The sequence below is a fragment of the Euprymna scolopes genome, chromosome 40 (genome assembly GCF_053919585.1).
Source record: "Euprymna scolopes isolate OS-2025 chromosome 40, ASM5391958v1, whole genome shotgun sequence".
Taxonomy (NCBI): domain Eukaryota; kingdom Metazoa; phylum Mollusca; class Cephalopoda; order Sepiida; family Sepiolidae; genus Euprymna; species Euprymna scolopes.
Genome location: NC_136521.1, coordinates 22,736,179 through 22,755,953, shown reverse-complemented (window position 1 = coordinate 22,755,953; position 19,775 = coordinate 22,736,179). Strand labels below are relative to the sequence as shown.

The window sequence follows — 19,775 nt, the reverse complement described above, 5'->3', positions numbered from 1 at the left end:
GTTTTTTTTTTTTTGTATTAAAACAAATCAATCTACTACATATCTATGACATTGTCAGTAGTAAAAACCGGGCAAATATTGATGATTAGGGTAAACACATGAACATTCTTTGGTAGAGAGAATGTATAGAATAGTTAAGAATACATTCACATCCGATCCTAAGTTAAGAATTGTTTTCTATATAGTAACTGTGCTATTTAGAAACTCATGTTTAAAATAGAGAGGGAACTTTGTTAACTATTTTGTTCCTATACCGTTTTATTTTGCATAACAATCGTTAATTATTTTCAATTGTTTATGAAATATTACTATGGCATTATGCTAACTAATGACAAATGCAAATCGGCTTTGTTTTAAAAGAGAAAGTCATCTTTAGTTGTTTCATTATTTTCAATCAATTAAAAGGAAAACATTTGAGAAAAATCTTTAGAACCCCCCCCCCCCCCCGTGTATTTAATATATTTTCCCTCCCACACACACACACTAAGAAAATTTGAAAAAAAAAAGATAAAAACAAATCACTAATTAAATATTTAGAAATTTAAAAAGAATCGGAATCGGGAATCGTATCGGATCTGAAATTTAAGACAGAATTGATAATTGACTCGAAATCTGGAAAAATTTGGAATCATTTCCTCACTAGTACACACACACACACACACACACACACACGCATACATATATATTATTGTAACATATTTGTTTCTAGTTTAGGGGTAACGGAACACCGCAAACATATCAATAAAAAATAAAAGAGTAAAAAAAAGATAATTTAAAAAGAAAAACAAATTTTTATTAACAAAGAAAAAGAGAAATAAAATCAAAAATAGTAAATAAAAACTAATGACTACTGATTATAATCGATAGTGTAAGGGATATAGCTCTGTTTTTTTTTTTTTTTTTAGTTATTTCCCTTTTAATAGAAGTCAATGTTTTTATAGTAGTGTTTGATTTTATCTTTAGTCAATGTTTTTTTATAGTAGTGTTTGATTTTATCTTTAGTCAATGTTTTTTTATAGTAGTGTTTGATTTTATCTTTAGTCAATGTTTTTTTATAGTAGTGTTTGATTTTATCTTTAGTCAATGTTTTTTTATAGTAGTGTTTGATTTTATCTTTAGTCAATGTTTTTTTATAGTAGTGTTTGATTTTATCTTTAGTCAATGTTTTTTTATAGTAGTGTTTGATTTTATCTTTAGTCAATGTTTTTTTTTATAGTAGTGTTTGATTTTATCTTTAGTCAATGTTTTTTTATAGTAGTGTTTGATTTTATCTTTAGTCAATGTTTTTTTATAGTAGTGTTTGATTTTATCTTTAGTCAATGTTTTTTTATAGTAGTGTTTGATTTTATCTTTAGTCAATGTTTTTTTTTATAGTAGTGTTTGATTTTATCTTTAGTCAATGTTTTTTTTTATAGTAGTGTTTGATTTTATCTTTAGTCAATGTTTTTTTTTATAGTAGTGTTTGATTTTATCTTTAGTCAATGTTTTTTTTTATAGTAGTGTTTGATTTTATCTTTAGTCAATGTTTTTTTATAGTAGTGTTTGATTTTATCTTTAGACATAAATGCTTTTTGGTCAAATATAAGTCAGAAAAATCTATATTTAGTAGTTTATTGATGAAAGAGATCTTTCTCTGTATCTTGTTTGTTCATCTGTTATTTTAACGACTCGAGTTTTCTTGTGTTTTCCTTTGGTCGGAGTTATAATAGTTTATTGTTTTGGGCTCAAATCAGTTTTTAAGTTAGACCCATGTCCAATGAACCTATATCTAAAATTTCAAGTGTGTAGACCCAAAATTGTCGGAGAAGTTTGGTAGAGTTCTCAATGGTCAAATCATTGAACTTTGACCCCTTAGTCGCAAAATTTCTGGCCAAGAACCGATCACATCCATTTTCACAAATCTCAGTACACTGTATATCAAATTTCGAGTCTGTAAACTAAAAATTGACAGAGTTATTGCGTAGGGAAATGTACACACACAGACACACACACACACTTTCACTTATATATATATATATATATATATATATATATATATATATATATATATATATATATATATACATTCATGTATGCATATATACATATATATACCTAGGGATCGGACAATAAGACACCGGTCAAAACACATCAGCTAATTTAAGCAAAAACAGATAAAATCTTAAATGAATAAAAAACCCTAACCCGACGGAAACATACATATTTTAAAGTATTTACTCTTGTTTGAAAGCAAGTAAGTCGATTTTTTTATGCGTTCTAAGGAGATTTTTCTTGTATTATCTTTTACAATTATTATATTATATTATATTATATTAGTAATTAAAAAAGTAAAAAATTAAAATCCTATTACCAGAATGAATTCATCATGATAAATTTCAGTGATTATAAAACTTTGTTAATAGTTTGAAAAAAATCAATTACTCCGTGATTGGTCAAAACTTTACAGAAATTCGGCAGTATTTAAACTATCGAATAGAAAGCCACTTAAATAGTATTTGAGGTGTAGTTCCCATTTAAAATTATATTCCCTGATATGACGATCAAAAAATCTGTTTACAGTCAATTTTTATTCTGTACTTACTTAATGTTTCTACAATTCCAAAATTACGTAATTTTCTGTTACTAATTTTCTGTTGTATCATTTAATTATCAGTGATGTTTGAAAGTATTTTTCTTGACAAAAATGTTTTGCTTAATCTTTCAACATTTTTTGGAATATGTAAACAACTGCTTTCTTTGAAAAGTTACCTAGAGAATTCATGCAACTTTTTAAAACTTTGTTTTACAAATAAAATAAATTTACATCATATTTTGATGTTATTATCATTTTAGTTTTAGTGATAATTTAAAAACAATAAATATTTATCATTAGTAACAATAATGAAAAATTAATTTTAAAATTTAAAACAAGCAGTTTTGGAATCGTAAATTAGAGATACATTTTCCCATTCTGATACCTCCAAAAGTTCCGATTTTTACAACCTCATCAGTATAATATTTAAGATTTTTTGTTAGCTTTTATTTATTTTTATTTTTATTTTCTATTTTTAACCTCTTAAAATGCCACCCCCTTGCATGTGCTGCTCGTAAAATAGGGACACATTTTACCGATTTCAATACCTCCAAAAGTACCAATTAAAAAAATACAAAACTTTTCGGTATAAAATTTAAGATATTTTGTTAGCTTTTATTTATTTTTCCTATTTTCTATTTTTACCCTCTCTTTTGGCGCCCCTATGGGCCGCTCATAAAATAGGCACACATTTTTCTGATTCCGATACCTTCAAAAGTTTCGATTTTTTACAACCTTTTCAGTAAAAAAATTCCGATTTTTTGTTAGCTTTTATTTTCTTCTCTATTTTCTATTTTTAACCTCTCAAAATGCTGCACCTGACATGGGCCGCTCATAAAATAGGGACTCATTTCACAAAAGTCCCGATGTTTTACAACGTTTTCGGTATAAAATTTCAGATTTTTTGTTAGCTTTCATTTATTTTTATTTATTTCTTGTACTCTCTCAAAATGACGCCCCTTGGCACGTGTTGCCCGGGCTGAACGTCCCCCCTCCCGCCCTTCCCTTGCTATGTCACTGCTGTGTGTGTATATTCGACTAATAGTAAACATCTCAAATATGAAAAAAACCCAACAACTTTGAATTTGATTTATTTTTTTTAATCAGCTTCATCTCCAATGAAAATGGTGTAATGGATCTGACAAGATTTAAACACAGCATGCTGTCTATAGTCATCACGGGTAACCATTTCATTATTAATTGCATAAAAGAGGTTAAAAAAGTAAGTACTTACATTCACGCCCATTTCCGCATATGTAATTGAAAGACTGTCTGAGTGGAAGCTGGACGTAACCAAGCCCTGTAACTCGGCATTGCTTAGCAAAATCATAAAAGCAAGCGAAGAATTTATCAACCGATCTGCAAGAGAGAAAGAAACAATATTTTTTGTTGAAGATTACATCATGTCTTTTCCCTCATTTCTTTCCTGGGGATTTTATGCTGAACTTCGATGACTATAATCACGTTTTAAGTGAAACTCTGAATCGAACAGGTAGTTACAGGTAAACCATACATGTGGCAACAAGACAGCGTCTTGCCATATGAGCTGGAAGAGCCAGGTGTCATTGTGAAAACTTTACCCAACATTTGACCTCAAAGTTTATCTGATTGCAACTCTCTTGACTTTTTTGTATGGGGTTCAGTAGAACAAGACCCCAAAAGATCCAGCTGCAAGACAAAAGACAAGTTAAAGATCAGCTTCATCAACTTTATATGGTACACTAGCTGTATCTAACTGGCATTGTTTGAAAGTTTAACGTTCATTTTTGTTTCTAAATTCTTTGTGTGTGTGTGTGTGTGTGTGTGTGTGTGTGTGTGTGTGTGTGTGTGTGTGTGTGCGCGCGCGCGCGCGCGCGCGTGTGTTTTAAGTTATGTTTCATATTTCACACGTTTGAATTTGGATTTCAATTAAATTATATGAAAAAAAAACCCTTCAAATTGAGATGCACAAAGATTCATGGGAGATTTTAGCAATTTAAGATTTGATTTTTCATATAAGAAAAATTTTTTTGCCATCTTCCTGCACTGCGCTGCATCATTTGTGAACCATCTATATTCATACTTTACATAGCTTGCATTGAGACAAATTTGAAAGTAAATTTGGCAACTAGGCAAACAGGTCAGAGGTCAACAAAGAAAACATACAAGAAATTAGATCAGAAATTTAAATATGTGGAGACTGGAATTGTCTATATTTAGGGTTGTCAGTCACTTGGAGAAACAGACAGAAATTAAAAGTCAGAAGTGCCGATGCGTCACCAGAGGTGTTATGTATCCGGCCACAGAAGACGTTCCATGATGTAGAAATTCCAGACATAAGTATCGACTTCTTTCCAAAGAAAGACAGCCATAACATAATACTATAACATAATAAATACACTTACCCGCAAGCATGTTCTAATTGTGTCCGATTCAATGATGGAGACATTCTCAAAATCTCTTCTAAGTTTAGTCCCGGGAGTAAAATATTCATGCATTTTTCTAATTCCCATTTTAGATCACAGAAACCATTTTTACCTGAAAAATGATTATTAGTTAAAATATTTTCACAATTCAACAGACAAAGTTATACAAAAAAATGTAAACTTTTGGTTAACTATTGAATGAAATATTTAATAGAATTTTAAGATGGAGTAATATTATACAAAATATTAAAATTCTGTTAAATATTTCATCTGATAGTTACTAAAAATATTGTCCCTTAATTCCTTTTTTTTTCATTATTTGCGAATTCAAATTCCAACTTCAGAATATTCCGCATCATTTAATGTTGTACTCCAAATATTCCGCATCATTTAATGTTGTACTCCAAATATTCCGCATCATTTAATGTTGTACTCCAAATATTCCGCATCATTTAATGTTGTACTCCAAATATTCCGCATCATTTAATGTTGTTTAAAATTAACTGTTTCGAATGTTTAGATTTTTTTCAATCTACAGATGACAAAAATATATGCAAGAACAAAACAAAAAATGCAATTTATATATAATGCATTAATAATTAAATTCTCTATCGAACCTTGTTAATTTAAACGTGTGGTAATTTGTCAGAACTTAACTTAGTAACAGCCAAATTAGACGTATTTAAATACTAGAACCTGTAAAAAACAATTACATAAAACCATTTACAAGTAAGATACGGAGAAAGAAGAGGAAGTAAAAGCCACTTGAAATAATTATAAACTTTTATTTAATGAGGGAAAAATAAATTGAAAGGGGATGGAGAAAAATAATAATAAATCTGAAGTTCACCTTTTAACCGCATAAAAGACTGTATTTTGACTGCCAAAAAATGCCCCCTTTTGGCGAATCTTAAAGGTTCTAGTTACAATTTTCATTCCTGCTTGAGATAGCATAAAGATAATAAATATCTCGTTGGATTTTCTTCTTTTTTATCAAATAAACCTGCATCTTCTTCAACTTTCTTTTACTCATATTTGTCGGCTTTTACTTCAGAAAAAAAACATTACTTGACCTGATGTAGTTTCGACAGCTTAGTCAAACGAAAACTTATTATTAATAATAAATACACATAACCCGCAAGCATGTTCTAAGCCTAAGAAGGCTTTTCTTGCTGTACCATTAAAGATTATGCACTTTCCTTTTCACTTCGAATATTTCCTGAGGAACAAGCAAATTATTGTTGTTTGCACCGTCACTTTTTAACTCGTCTGAGGTTTAACTTATTTCTTTTCCTCTAGACAAGACTTTTGACTTGGCTTTTTAAGACTTTTCTGTCTGAACTCAGCCGGCATTTTTCTCTTCATTTTCGTCACCTTGACGAAAATTTATCTGACGAAATAGGACCTTCATCTAAAGCCTCCTGATGTCTCGCCACGATGGGTTATTACATCCAGGTCCAACATTTTCAAACGACCTTTCACTCCCAAAGGCCAAGACAGCAACTGCCTTTTTTCACTTCCATTTTCGCTTAAATCGGCGAGCAAAAAATCACTCGACCAATCGTCAACAAAGAAACAGTCACGTGTTATCAGTAGCAGTCTACAACTACTTGCATAGAGGGGTGGGTTACAGAAGGAAGAAAAGAAGAGAGAAAGAATTGTAGATGGAAGAATTAAATTCTGACAACTTATTAGTAAGATTTCATTTATTATTTAATATTTTTTCTATAAAATCTATCTTTGATAACAAAGGTTACAGCAGAGTATTACCACTGTGAAGTGGTTATCAGCTATGTGGAAGCAGTGAAACCTTGTGAATGAGGGTTAAATCATGTGTTGTATTAGAATGATACAATGGATATATAAAGGAGTCTTAAAACAAATCTGATGACCCCAGAGGAATATTAAATGTGGGCAGCATTGGCATAGCTAGGGGGGGGGCGCCCCGGGCGGCACACCTGAGGGGGCGGCATTTTGAGAGGGTAAAAATAGAAAGTAGAAAAAATAAGTAAATAAATAAAAATAAACAAAAGTTAACAAAAAATATGAAATTTTATACCAAAAAGGTTGTAAAAATTCGGAATTTTGGGGGGTATCAGAATCAGAAAAAATGTGTCCCTATTTTCTGAGCGTCAGGGGGAGCGGGATGGGGGCGGCATTTTGAGATGGTAAAAGGGGAAAATCGAAAAAAATGCTAACAAAAAATTTGAAATTTAATATCGAAAATGTTGTAAAAAATGGGAACTTTTGTAGTTATTGGAATCGCAAAAAGGTGTCCCTATTTTGCGAGCGGCATATGTCAGGGAGCGGCATTTTGAGAGAGTAAAAATAGAAAGTAGAATAAATAAATAAAAATAAACAAAAGCTAACAAAAAATATGAAATTTTATACCAAAAAGGTTGTAAAAAATCGAAATTTTGGGGGGTATCGGAATCAGAAAAAATGTGTCCCTATTTTCTGAGCGTCAGGGGGGGTATGGGGGCGGCATGGTGGCGGCATGGCGGCGGCATGGGGGCGGCATGGTGGCGGCATGGGGCGGCATTTTGAGATGGTAAAAGGGGAAAATCGAAAAAAATTCTACAAAATATCTGAAATTTTATATCGAAAAGGTTGTAAAAAATGGGAACTTTTATAGTTATTGGAATCGCATAAAGGTGTCCCTATTTTGCGAGCGGCATATGTCAGGGGTCGGCATTTTGACAGAGTAAAAATAGAAAGTAGAAAAAAATAAATAAAAATAAACAAAATCTAACAAAAAATCTGACATTTTATGCTGAAAAAGTTGTAAAAAATCGGAAATTTTTGAGGTATCAGAATCAGAAAAATGTGTCTCTTATTTACGAGCAGCACATATCAGGGACGGCATTTTGAGAGGATAAAAATAGAAAATAGAAAAAATATATAAAAGCTAACAAAAAATCTGAAATTTTATACCGAAAGTTTGTAAAAATCTGAAGTATTGGAGGTATCTGAATCGGAAAAATCTGTCCCTATTTTACGATTCCAAAACCGATTCTTTTAAATTTTTAATTTAATTTTTCATTATTGGTACTAATTATAAATATTTATTATTTTTAAATTATCACTAAAACTAAAATGAGAATAACCTCAAAATACGATGTAAATTTATTTTATTTGTAAAACAATTTTTTTAAATTGCATAAATTCTCTATGTAACCTTTCAAAGAAAGCAGTTGCTTTACATGTTCTGAAAAATGTTGAAAAATTAAACAGCAACAGTCTTTGCAGCCCGCGGCGATCGTAAGATCCCCCCCCCCCCGCATTTGATAATCTGTTAACCTTCAAAATTCCAAAAGCCCTCAAAATATTTATTTTCATGGAACTAATGTTAGACTGCAGCTATTAGTCCTAGATTTTCATCGTATTACAGTACTCGTCAAAGAAGACCAAAGATTTTTCAAAACAATTATATAATTCCCTTCAGATTAATGTTTACATACTTATTATTATTGAAAAGAAATTGTTAAATTAAATTAACTGGCTACGTAATTGTATACGTAGCCAGTTAATTTAACAATTTCTTTTCAATAATAATTGAATATTATTATAATAATAATTGAAATTTCTTTTCAATAATAATATATGACTTGGGTGCCATGAGCTAGAATCGAAATCGAAACACAACTCTCCACCCTCATTCCCTAGCCTCTGAACCACTAATAAAATAAAGACTGGGTACGCAAATAAAAGAAACCAAATATTTTTTCAAAACAAAAACTTATAATTCAAATTATAAAAAAATGTTAAATTAAATGAATTAGCTACACAAGCAAATATAATAATAAATTTAAATGAGAACATTTGAAAACCTGAAAATGTTATGAAATGATAAAATCATTTTTATTTACTTTTTTTGTCGTTGTTGTTAAAGTCCGAATTCTCACCAAATAACATGGATGTATCAAGGAGAGAATAGTCCGATGTAGTTTTCTTTTCTTTGTCTTCATAATGTTATTATTAAGAGGTCGAGCCCTCCGAAGAGAAAAAACGTCTTGTATCAGTGCTTTTTTAAATCCGTGTGTGTAATCGCTCGGGTTTTCAGAAATTTGTTGTTGTTAATAACGTTTCAACTCTTTTAAAAATAGTTTTAATATATTTTAAATAAATGTATTTATGAATGGCAAATAAGGCTATAAATTTATTTTTTGTGAGAGAACTGTCGCAAGGCATCAAGTTGGTTGAAAATTTACAAACAGATTTTTCGCGCCTTTTTTCCGGCAAAGTTATCAATGACTCTATCAAAATTCACTTCCTCGACAAGTTTCCTCTCTATTGAGAGGATTGCCAAGTCTGTAAGTCTTGTCTGGCTCATTGCTGATCTAAGGTAGTTTTTTATGAGCTTCAGTTTTGAGAAAGAGCGCTCACAGCTAGCAACGCTAATAGCTTTGGTGAGGAAAATTCTCAGCAAGATCACAATATTAGGGATGGAATCCCCAAATTGGTATCTTTGTATAAAGTTCAAAAGTTCAAGAGGTCCATCGATTTTGTCTTTTTCTGAAGATTTTACAACATACTGTAACCTCTTCCTTTCAGCAAAGAATTTCTCTTTTTCTATATCTTCTGTAATATATAGAGGTTTCATTGAGAGAGAGTCTTAGAGAGAGATGCTTAGAAAGAGTCTTATTAGAGTGTTTGTCTTGTAGAATTTTATTAAGAGGGATGTTGAAAGACTCAGAGAGAGATGTATGTTGTTGTAAGAGACTTAGAGAGATTGTTCATGTTATGATTCTTATATATTAAATGTTCATTCCTTAATTGTGTTTATGGAAGAAGAAGGGGAAGAAGCTCTTGGAGTGAGGAGACAGTGTTCACTGTTCAGACATTGTGTAGACATGAGATGTCGAGATGTGTATGTAAAGACAGTTTATAACACAGATATATAATACAATTTTCACTTTACCTTTTTGTAAGAATCATAAGACAAGACGAGCTTTATCACAAAACACCTGATGAATTTATTTCTTCACGACCGGCCGTGGTTTCCATCATCAAGAATTCAAGGCTTCACATTTTAGTTTCAAAGTGACGTCTCGCTTCCTAGACACTTCCCAGACCCTCTCTCAGTTTCTCACTGACTGACTTCTTTTTACTCTAAAGTTTTTTCTCTATCCCTAGAACTTTCTATTTTCCGTGACGTCATACACATGTTAAAACATGTGCCTTCTTTCACGTGTTCTGGACATGCGTGTCCAAAACTTTTCCTATTTCTACAAAAGGAATTTTAACCTATACTCAGTAACCTATTTTTCCAATATGTTAAAAACATTATCTTATAAGCTGCATTCTTTCAATTTAAAATTTCATAATAAACTTAACAGTTCACATTCTTTTCTTGAAATATTTTATCTATATTCTAAACAAGTTTTTGTTTTACATTCCTTCTTTTCTCACACGTAATCTATTTCTAAACCTAAATTACGAGGTTCGAATTTCGTCTATTGCTATTTCATTTTCATTTTAACTAATCTCTCTATTTTTATACTTACATGAAATGGACACAGCCCTTATCATGTAACACTTCGTCAAATCCACCAAGCTGACAATCATAATTATCATCAAGCAGATTTGACGGTATAAGAAAAGCGTATTTATTTGTAAGATTGTGAACTTGTTGAAATCTGCAAGATATTTGTTCAGTCAATCTGTCTATGACAGACAGCATTTCCCGTCTCAACTCAGTATCAAAACTCAGCGCTGCATCAGTCAATCCTTCACCATCCATTCGTTTCTTTTTGCGAATACGACGCTCCATGCTTATCCCCATTTCAGAGCAGAGTGTTTTTGACTCGTCTATTGCAGTGTCCACTAATAAATTGTTTTAATTCATTTCAATCACTAAGTTTAAAAAATGCAAGCATTAATTATTTCTGGAGATATACTCAGTGACCGGCTGATCTAACAGGATAGGGCCAAGCCCAGGCTTCGGCCAAGCACCCAAAAAAAAAATGACCCCAGAAAGATTTCATACTTAAAGGGGAACTTTCATATAAATTTTTATCGAATAGGTGCGAAAAGAAAGTTGGATATTTGGGTGTATATACATACACCGACATCAAAGAGGAAATAACATTAGATGCGAAAGTTTGAATTCATTAATTTTATTACTGTCCAATTCATGAGGCTAAGATTTTGAAAGTATCAAAGTTTGTTTTTGTAGCATACTTTTTATAACTCCTTGTAAACTTTACAATTGCTAGCTGGGGGATCGGACAAAATCACCCCGGGCAACCCCCACCATCTACTTAAAACAAAAGGAAAACAGATAAAATCTCAAATGAATAAAAAATATTAAAAATCAGTTTTCATATTTTAATTTTAATTTAATTGAATTTAGGAAAATTAGATACTGTAGAACTAATTTTCGCAAGGTATGAAAATTAAGCAACTACAGAATAAATGTTAACTTAATAATAATGGACCAGTTTTCCTACCTAGAAAAATGGACGAATTTTCGATGGACGATTTCCATGGACGAATTTTCCTGGCACCCAAATGCCGGGGGGGGGGAATTTTACTACCGCCCCGGGCGGCAAAATGTCTAGCTACGCCACTGTCTGAAACTCAAAATGGCTTACACTTCTAGAGGTTATGCGCCCAGCGTGTGTCTTTATTTCGATGGATCCGAATCAAAATACGAATTGTGGCAAGTTAAATTTCTGGGATATCTACGAACCCAAAGGCTACACAAAGTACTAGAAACACAACCTGAAAACAGAAACGACCCCGACTTCATTGAAAAGAATGCAACCGTCTTTGTGGAATTAATACAGTGTTTAGATGACTGAAGTCTATCACTGGTAATGAGAGAAGCCTTGGACGACGGCTGCAAAGTATTAAACATATTGAGAGAGCATTATTTATCGAAAGGAAAACCCAAAATTATTTCTTTATACACTGAACTGACCTAATCACAAGAGTTTCCAATGTAGATACAGCCCTCAAAATGGCGACAACATTAAAAATGTAGAGAGCTCTGTTAGCGAACATACATTTTTTATTTTCATGTATATTTGATGCGTTCACAAGCAATATTAATTTTCTTGTCGATTGTGGAGCCACGGCACATGTGATTACAAAGGAATCTGATTTTATCAATTTTGATCCCAACTTTAAGCCACAAAATCATTTTGTAGAACTAGCTGACGGGAGTCGAGTCAATGATATCGTTTTGAAAAGAGGCAATGCGAAAATCTCGCTAAAGAACAATAAAGGTGAACTGTGTTTCTGTATTCTGGAAAACGCTCTTCTAATCCCAAAATTTAAACAAAATATATTTTCTGTACAAGCTGCCACAAAACAAGGTGCAAATATAAACTTTAGCCCCAATAAATCAAAACTGGTATACCCGAATGGAACTGTATTCGACATTAAAGAAAATGGAAGACTATATTATTTAAATAGCGTAGTCCCATCAAAAACCGCCTGCCATGATCTACAGACATGGCATAAAATTCTTGGACACTGCAATATTCCTGATATCAAAAAGTTGCCGACTGTAGTTGATGGAATGCAAATACAAACATCAAAAACCTTCAACTGCGATGTCTGTACGCAAGGGAAAATGACAAACTATCAAAAAAAGATACCAGACAAAAATGTCAAAAAAATCCTATTAATGGTGCATTGTGACTTGAACGGTCCCGTAGAACCGATGGCCAGAGAGCATTATAGATATGTGTTGAATTTCGTAGATGACCATTCAGGTTTAATAATGGTTTATTTTTTAAAGAATAAATCTGATACCCTGCTAGCAACTAAGAAATATCTAGCCGACATGCCCCCCTACGGTGAAATGAAGTGTATTCGCTCTGACAACGGTACTGAATTTACCAATAAAGACTTTGAATTTTTACTAATTAACCATCATATCAGGCATGAAACATCAGCTCCTAGATCGCCACACCAAAACGGGACTGCTGAACGTGCGTGGCGGACACTTTTTGAAATGGCAAGATGCCTACTCATTGAATCAAAACTCCCTAAAAACCTCTGGACGTATGCACTTATGGCTGCAGCCTATATACGCAACAGGTGTTTTAACAAAACATTATCTAAAACTCCATATGAATCTTTCTGCGGTAAAAAAAAAAAAAAAAAAAAATTAAGCAGAATATTTAGTTCAACTTGCTTCGCATATATTGAGAAAAAGAGTAAATTGAATATTAAAGCTGACAGAAGTATATTTCTTGGATACGATAAAAACAGTCCAGCCAATTTAATATTTTTTCCCGAAAAAATAAAATAAAAAGAATCCGGTGTGTAAAATTCACAGACACGTTTAATTGTAAAGATGAAAACCCGTCATATGAAGAGGATGGAATTATATTACCTCAAATAATTAGAACAAACGAAAACAATAAAAATGACGGAGACGAGAGTGTCCATGATGATGATGATGATGATGATGATGATGATAAAGTCGAGATATCCCGAAAGAAATAGAAGACGACCCGATTTTTTTGTGGTCGACAGTATAAAGGATTATCAAATCGACTATTGCTGTTCAATGGAAAATGCGCCAAAAAGCTTCAACGAAGCAATTAATTCAGAACAGTGTGATGAATGGAAAATTGCCATGAAAAAAGAAATAGATGCCTTAACCGAAAATGATACCTATACGGTAGTGCCTCTCCCAAGAGATAAACATGTTATTTCTACCAGATGGGTCTTTAAAAAAAAAGAGTACAGCATCAGGCGTAGAACAGTACAAAGCAAGATTTGTTGCTAAGGGGTGCTCTCAGATTTACGGTAAAGAATACTTTTCTACGTTTTCGCCGACCACAAACCTAATGACAATCAGAGTTTTACTGCAAGTCGCATCACAATATGACCTAAACATCCATCAAATGGACGTAAAAAATGCTTATTTGAATGCCCCAGTAGACTGTGAAATTTATATTACCCCTCCAGAGGGATTTATAATGAAAAAGAAAAATAGCGTGTATCCATTTTATTTGTATTAACACTTTAACCTACTAATACTTTTTGCTTAGGAAAAAAAAATCTTTGTAATTTTACTTTTTGACATTTGAACACAATTAAAAATGGCGTCTTTTTAAATGCTAAAATTCTAAGATCCAAATGATTTCTAATTTTTGTTATGTCTAAGTAGATATAAAAATATATATTTATTTTTGAGCAGAACAAACACAAGCGACTTCCCCATTATAAAAAATAGGGAGGATGTTGCAATATTTTGGGACGATTCTATTTATAAACGATGCTGCTAAGAACTGACGAATCAAATTAATTCACGTTCTGCTACAAACCAATCAGAAATCAGAATTGCTTCATAAATATTAAACCTTTTCTGGAGCAATTTCACATGTTCCTTCCCGGGTTTCGACACGGTAAGAATATTTTGTTCTGTAGAACTGTCTACTACAAACAAGTCCCCTCCCAGGACTTGTGTGTAACAGCGAACCATCTGAAACTGTTCTGAAACTCAAAATGGCTTACACTTCTAGAATATATATCTTAATAATAGATAATTAATATATATCTTAATAATATATATTTAATATTTACCTTAATAATAAAAATTTGATATATATCTTAATAATAAATATTTAATGCATATCTTAATAATAAATATAATACGAATATCTTTATAATCAATATTTAATATATATATCCTAATAATAAATATTTAATATATATCTTATAAATAAATATTTAATATATATATATATCAATAATAAATATTTAATATATATCTTGATAAATATTGAATATGTATCTTAATAATACATATTTAATATATATCGCAAAAATAAATATTCAATATATATTTCAATAACAAATATTTAATATATATCTTAATAATAAATATTTCAGGTTTATCTTAATAATAAATATTTAATATATATCTAATATATTTAATATATATTTGTAATATATATCTTAATAAATATTTAATATATATCTAAATAATATGTATTAAATATATCCATTAATAATAAAAATTTAATATATATCTTAATAATAAATGTTTAATATATATCTTAATATTAAATATTTAATGTATATCTTAATAATAAATATTTCAGGTTTATCTTTATAAATATTTAATATGTATTTTAATAAAAATATTTAACATATATTTTAATTATCACTATTTAATATATATCTTTATAATAAATATTAAATATATATGTTTATAATGCATATTTAATAAATACCCTATTAATAAATAATCAATATATACAAATATCTAATCTATATCTCAAAAATCAATATTTTATATGTATGTTAATAATACAGATTTAATATATATCTTTATAATAAATATTTAATGTATTTTAATAATAAATATTTAATGTATATCCAATAATAAATATTTTATATATATCTTAATAATAAATATTTAATATATATCTTAATAATAAATATTTTATATTTATCTTAATAATAAATATTCAATACATATCTTAATAATACATATGTAATATATATCTTTATATTAAAAATTTCAAATGTATCTTAGAAATAAATATTTTATATATATCTTAATAATAAATATTTTATATATATCTTAATAATAAATATTTAATACATATCTTAATAGTAAATATTTAATGTATATTTTAATAATAAATATGTAATCTATATCTTAATAATAAACAATGTAATATATATCTCAATAATAAATATTTAATATATATCTTAATAATAAATATTTTATATATATCTTAATAATAAATATTTTATATATATCTTAATAATATATATTAAATATATATTTTAATAATGTTTATTGAATCTATATCTATATAATAAATATTTAATGTATACCTTAGTAATAAAGATTTAATATATATTTTAATAATAAATATAATATAAATCTTAATGATATATATTTAAGATATACCTTAATAATAAAAATTTAATATATATCTTAATACTAAATATTTAATAGATATCGGTATAATAAATATTTATGTATATCTAAATAATGAATATTTAATATATACCTTAATGATAAATATTTAATATACATATTAATAATATATATTTAATATACACCTTTATGATAAATATTGAATATGTATCTTAATAATACATATTTAATATATATTTTCATAATAAATATTCAATATATATTTTAAAAATCAATATTTGATATACATCTTAATGATAAATATTTAATCTATATCTTAACAACAAATTTGTAATATATATCTTAATAATAAATATTTAATTTATATCTTAATAATATATATTTAATATGTACATTTATAATAAACGTTTAACATATATCTTAATAATAAATATTCAATATATATTTTAATAGTAAATATTTAATGTATATCTTAACATTAATAAATATTTGGTGTTTATCTTAATAATTAATATTAAATATGTATTTTAATAAAATATATTTAATATGTCTCTAAATAATAAATATTTATTATAAATCTAAATAATGAACATTTAATATATATGTTTATCATGTATATTTAATATATATCTTAATAATAAATATTCTATATATATTTTAATAGTAAATATTTAATGTATATCTTAATAACACATATTTGGTGTATTTAATGTATATCTTAATAACACATATTTATGTTTATCATGTATATTCATTATATATCTTGTTAATAAATATTAAATATTTATTATAATAATAAATATTTGATCTATATCTCAATAATCAATACTTAATATATATCTTATTATTAAATATTTTAATATATATATATTAAATAATAAATATTTAAATAAATATTTTAATATTAAATATTTAAATATATATTTTAATGATAAATATTTTAATCTATATTTTAATAATAAATATTAATAAATTTTTAGTGTTTTTTGGTTTATATTTAATGTATATTATCATAATAACTATTTAATGTATATTATAATAAGTATTTAATGTATATTATTATAATAAATATTTAATGTATATTATTATAATAAATATTTAATGTATATTATTTTAATAAATATTTAATGTATATTATTATAATAAGTATTTAATGTATATTATTATAATAACTATTTAATGTAAATAATTATAATAAGTATTTAATGTGTATTATTATAATAAATATTTAATGTATATTATAATAATAAAAATTTAATGTATATTATTTTAATAAATATTTTATGTATATTATTATAATAAATATTTAATGTATATTATTATAATAATTATTTAATGAATATTATTATAAAAAACATTAAATGTATATTATTATAATAACTATTTAATGTATATTATTATAATAAGTATTCAATGTATATTATTATAATAAATACTTAATGTATATTATTATAATAAATATTTAATTTATATTATTATAACAAATATTTAATGTATATTATTATAATAAATATCTAATGTATATTATTATAATAAGTATTTAATGTATATTATTATAATAAATATTTAATGTATATTTAAAAAATAAATATTTAATTTATATTATTATAATAAATATTTAATGTATATTTTTATACTAAATATTTAATGTGTATTATTATGCTAAATATTTAATGTATATTATTATAATAAATATTTAATGTATATTATTATAATAAATATTTAATGTATATTATTATAATAAATATTTAATGTATATTATTATAATTAGTATTTAATGTATATTATTATAATAAATATTTAATATATATCATTATAATAAATATTTAAAGTATATTATTAGAATAAATATTTAATGTATATTATTATAATAAATATGTTAAGGTATATTATTATAATAATTATTTAATACATATTATTTTAATAAATATTTAATGTATATTATTATAATAAATATTTAATGTATATTATTATAATAAATATTTATTGTATATTATTCTAATAAATATTTGATGTATATTATTATAACAAATATTTAATATATATTATTATAATAAATATTTAATGTATATTATTATAATAAATATGTAATATATATTATATAATAAATATTTAATGTATAATATTATAATAAATATTTAATGTATATTATTATAATAAATATTTATTGTATATTATTATAATGAATAGTTTATGTATATTATTATAATAAATATTTAATGTATATTATTATAATAAATATTTAATGTATATTATTATAATAAATATTTAATGTATATTATTATGACAAATATTTAATGTGTATTATTATAATAAATATTTAATGTATAATGTTCTAATAAATATTTAATGTATATTATTATAAAAAATATTTAATGTATGTTATTATAATAACTATTTAATGTATATTATTATTATAAATATTTAATGTATATTATTATAATAAATATTTGATGTATATGATTATAATAAATATTTAATATACATTATTATAATAAATATTCAATGTAAATTATTATAATAAATATTTAATGTATATTTAAATAATAAATATTTAATGTATATTATTATAATAAACAGTTAATGTATATTATTATAATAAATATGTAATGTATAGTATTATAATAACAATTTAATGTATATTATTATACTAAATATTTAATGTATATTATTATAATAAATATTTAATGTATATTTAAATAATAAATATTTAATGTATATTATTATAATAAATATTTAATGTATATTATGAAAATAAATATTTAATGTATATTTTTATAATAAATATTTAATGTATATTTAAATAATAAATATTCAATGTATATTATTATAATAAGTATTTAATGTATATTATTATAATAAATATTTAATGTACATTATTATAATAAATTTTTAATGTATATTATAATAATAACTATTTCATGTATATTAAAATAATAAATATTTTATGTATATTATTATAATAAATATGTAATGTATATTATTATAATAAATATTTAATGTATATTTAAATAATACATATTTAATGTATGTTAGTATAATAAATATTTAATGTATATTATTATAATAAATATTTAATGTATATTTAAAAAATAAATATTTACTTTATATTATTATAATAAATATTTAATGTATATTTTTATACTAAATATTTAATGTGTAATATTATACTAAATATTTAATGTATATTATTATAATAAATATTTAATGTATATTATTATAATAAATATATAATGTATATTATTATAATAAATATTTAATGTATATTATTATAATAAATATTTAATGTATATTATTATAATAGATATTTAATGTATATTATTATAATAGATATTTAATATATATCATTATAATAAATATTTAATGTATATTATTAGAATAAATATTTAATGTATATTATTAAAAATATATGTTAAGATATATTATTATAATAATTATTTAATGCGTATTATTAGAATAAATATTTTATGTATATTATTATAATAAATTTTTAATGTATATTATTATAATAAATATTTATTGTATATTATTCTAATAAATATTTGATGTAAATTATTATAACAAATATTTAATATATATTATTATAATAAATATTTAATGTATATTATTATAATAAATATGTAATGTATATTATATAATAAATATTTAATGTATAATAATATAATAAATATTTAATGTATATTATTATAATAAATATTTAATGTATATTATTATAATAAATATTTAATGTATATTATTATGACAAATATTTAATGTGTATTATTATAATAAATATTTAATGTATATTGTTCTAATAAATATTTAATGTATATTATTAAAATAAATATTTAATGTATGTTATTATAATAACTATTTAATGTATATTATTATAATAAATATTTAATGTATATTATTATAATAAATATTTGATGTATATTATTATAATAAATATTTAATA

At 25.5% G+C, this 19,775-nt stretch overlaps 1 protein-coding gene across 1 annotated transcript in view; it reads right to left on the bottom strand.

Moving 5' to 3' along the window:
- Positions 1–19,775, bottom strand: part of LOC145265428 (uncharacterized) — a 159,152-nt gene that overhangs the window by 33,286 nt on the left and 106,091 nt on the right. Inside the window, exons 6-7 of the mRNA XM_080121261.1 lie at positions 4,957–5,089; positions 3,807–3,931 (exon numbers count right to left, since the gene is read on the bottom strand). Of these exons, the coding sequence (XP_079977387.1) occupies positions 3,807–3,931; positions 4,957–5,089 (258 nt within the window). The remainder of the gene's footprint in view (positions 1–3,806; positions 3,932–4,956; positions 5,090–19,775) is intronic.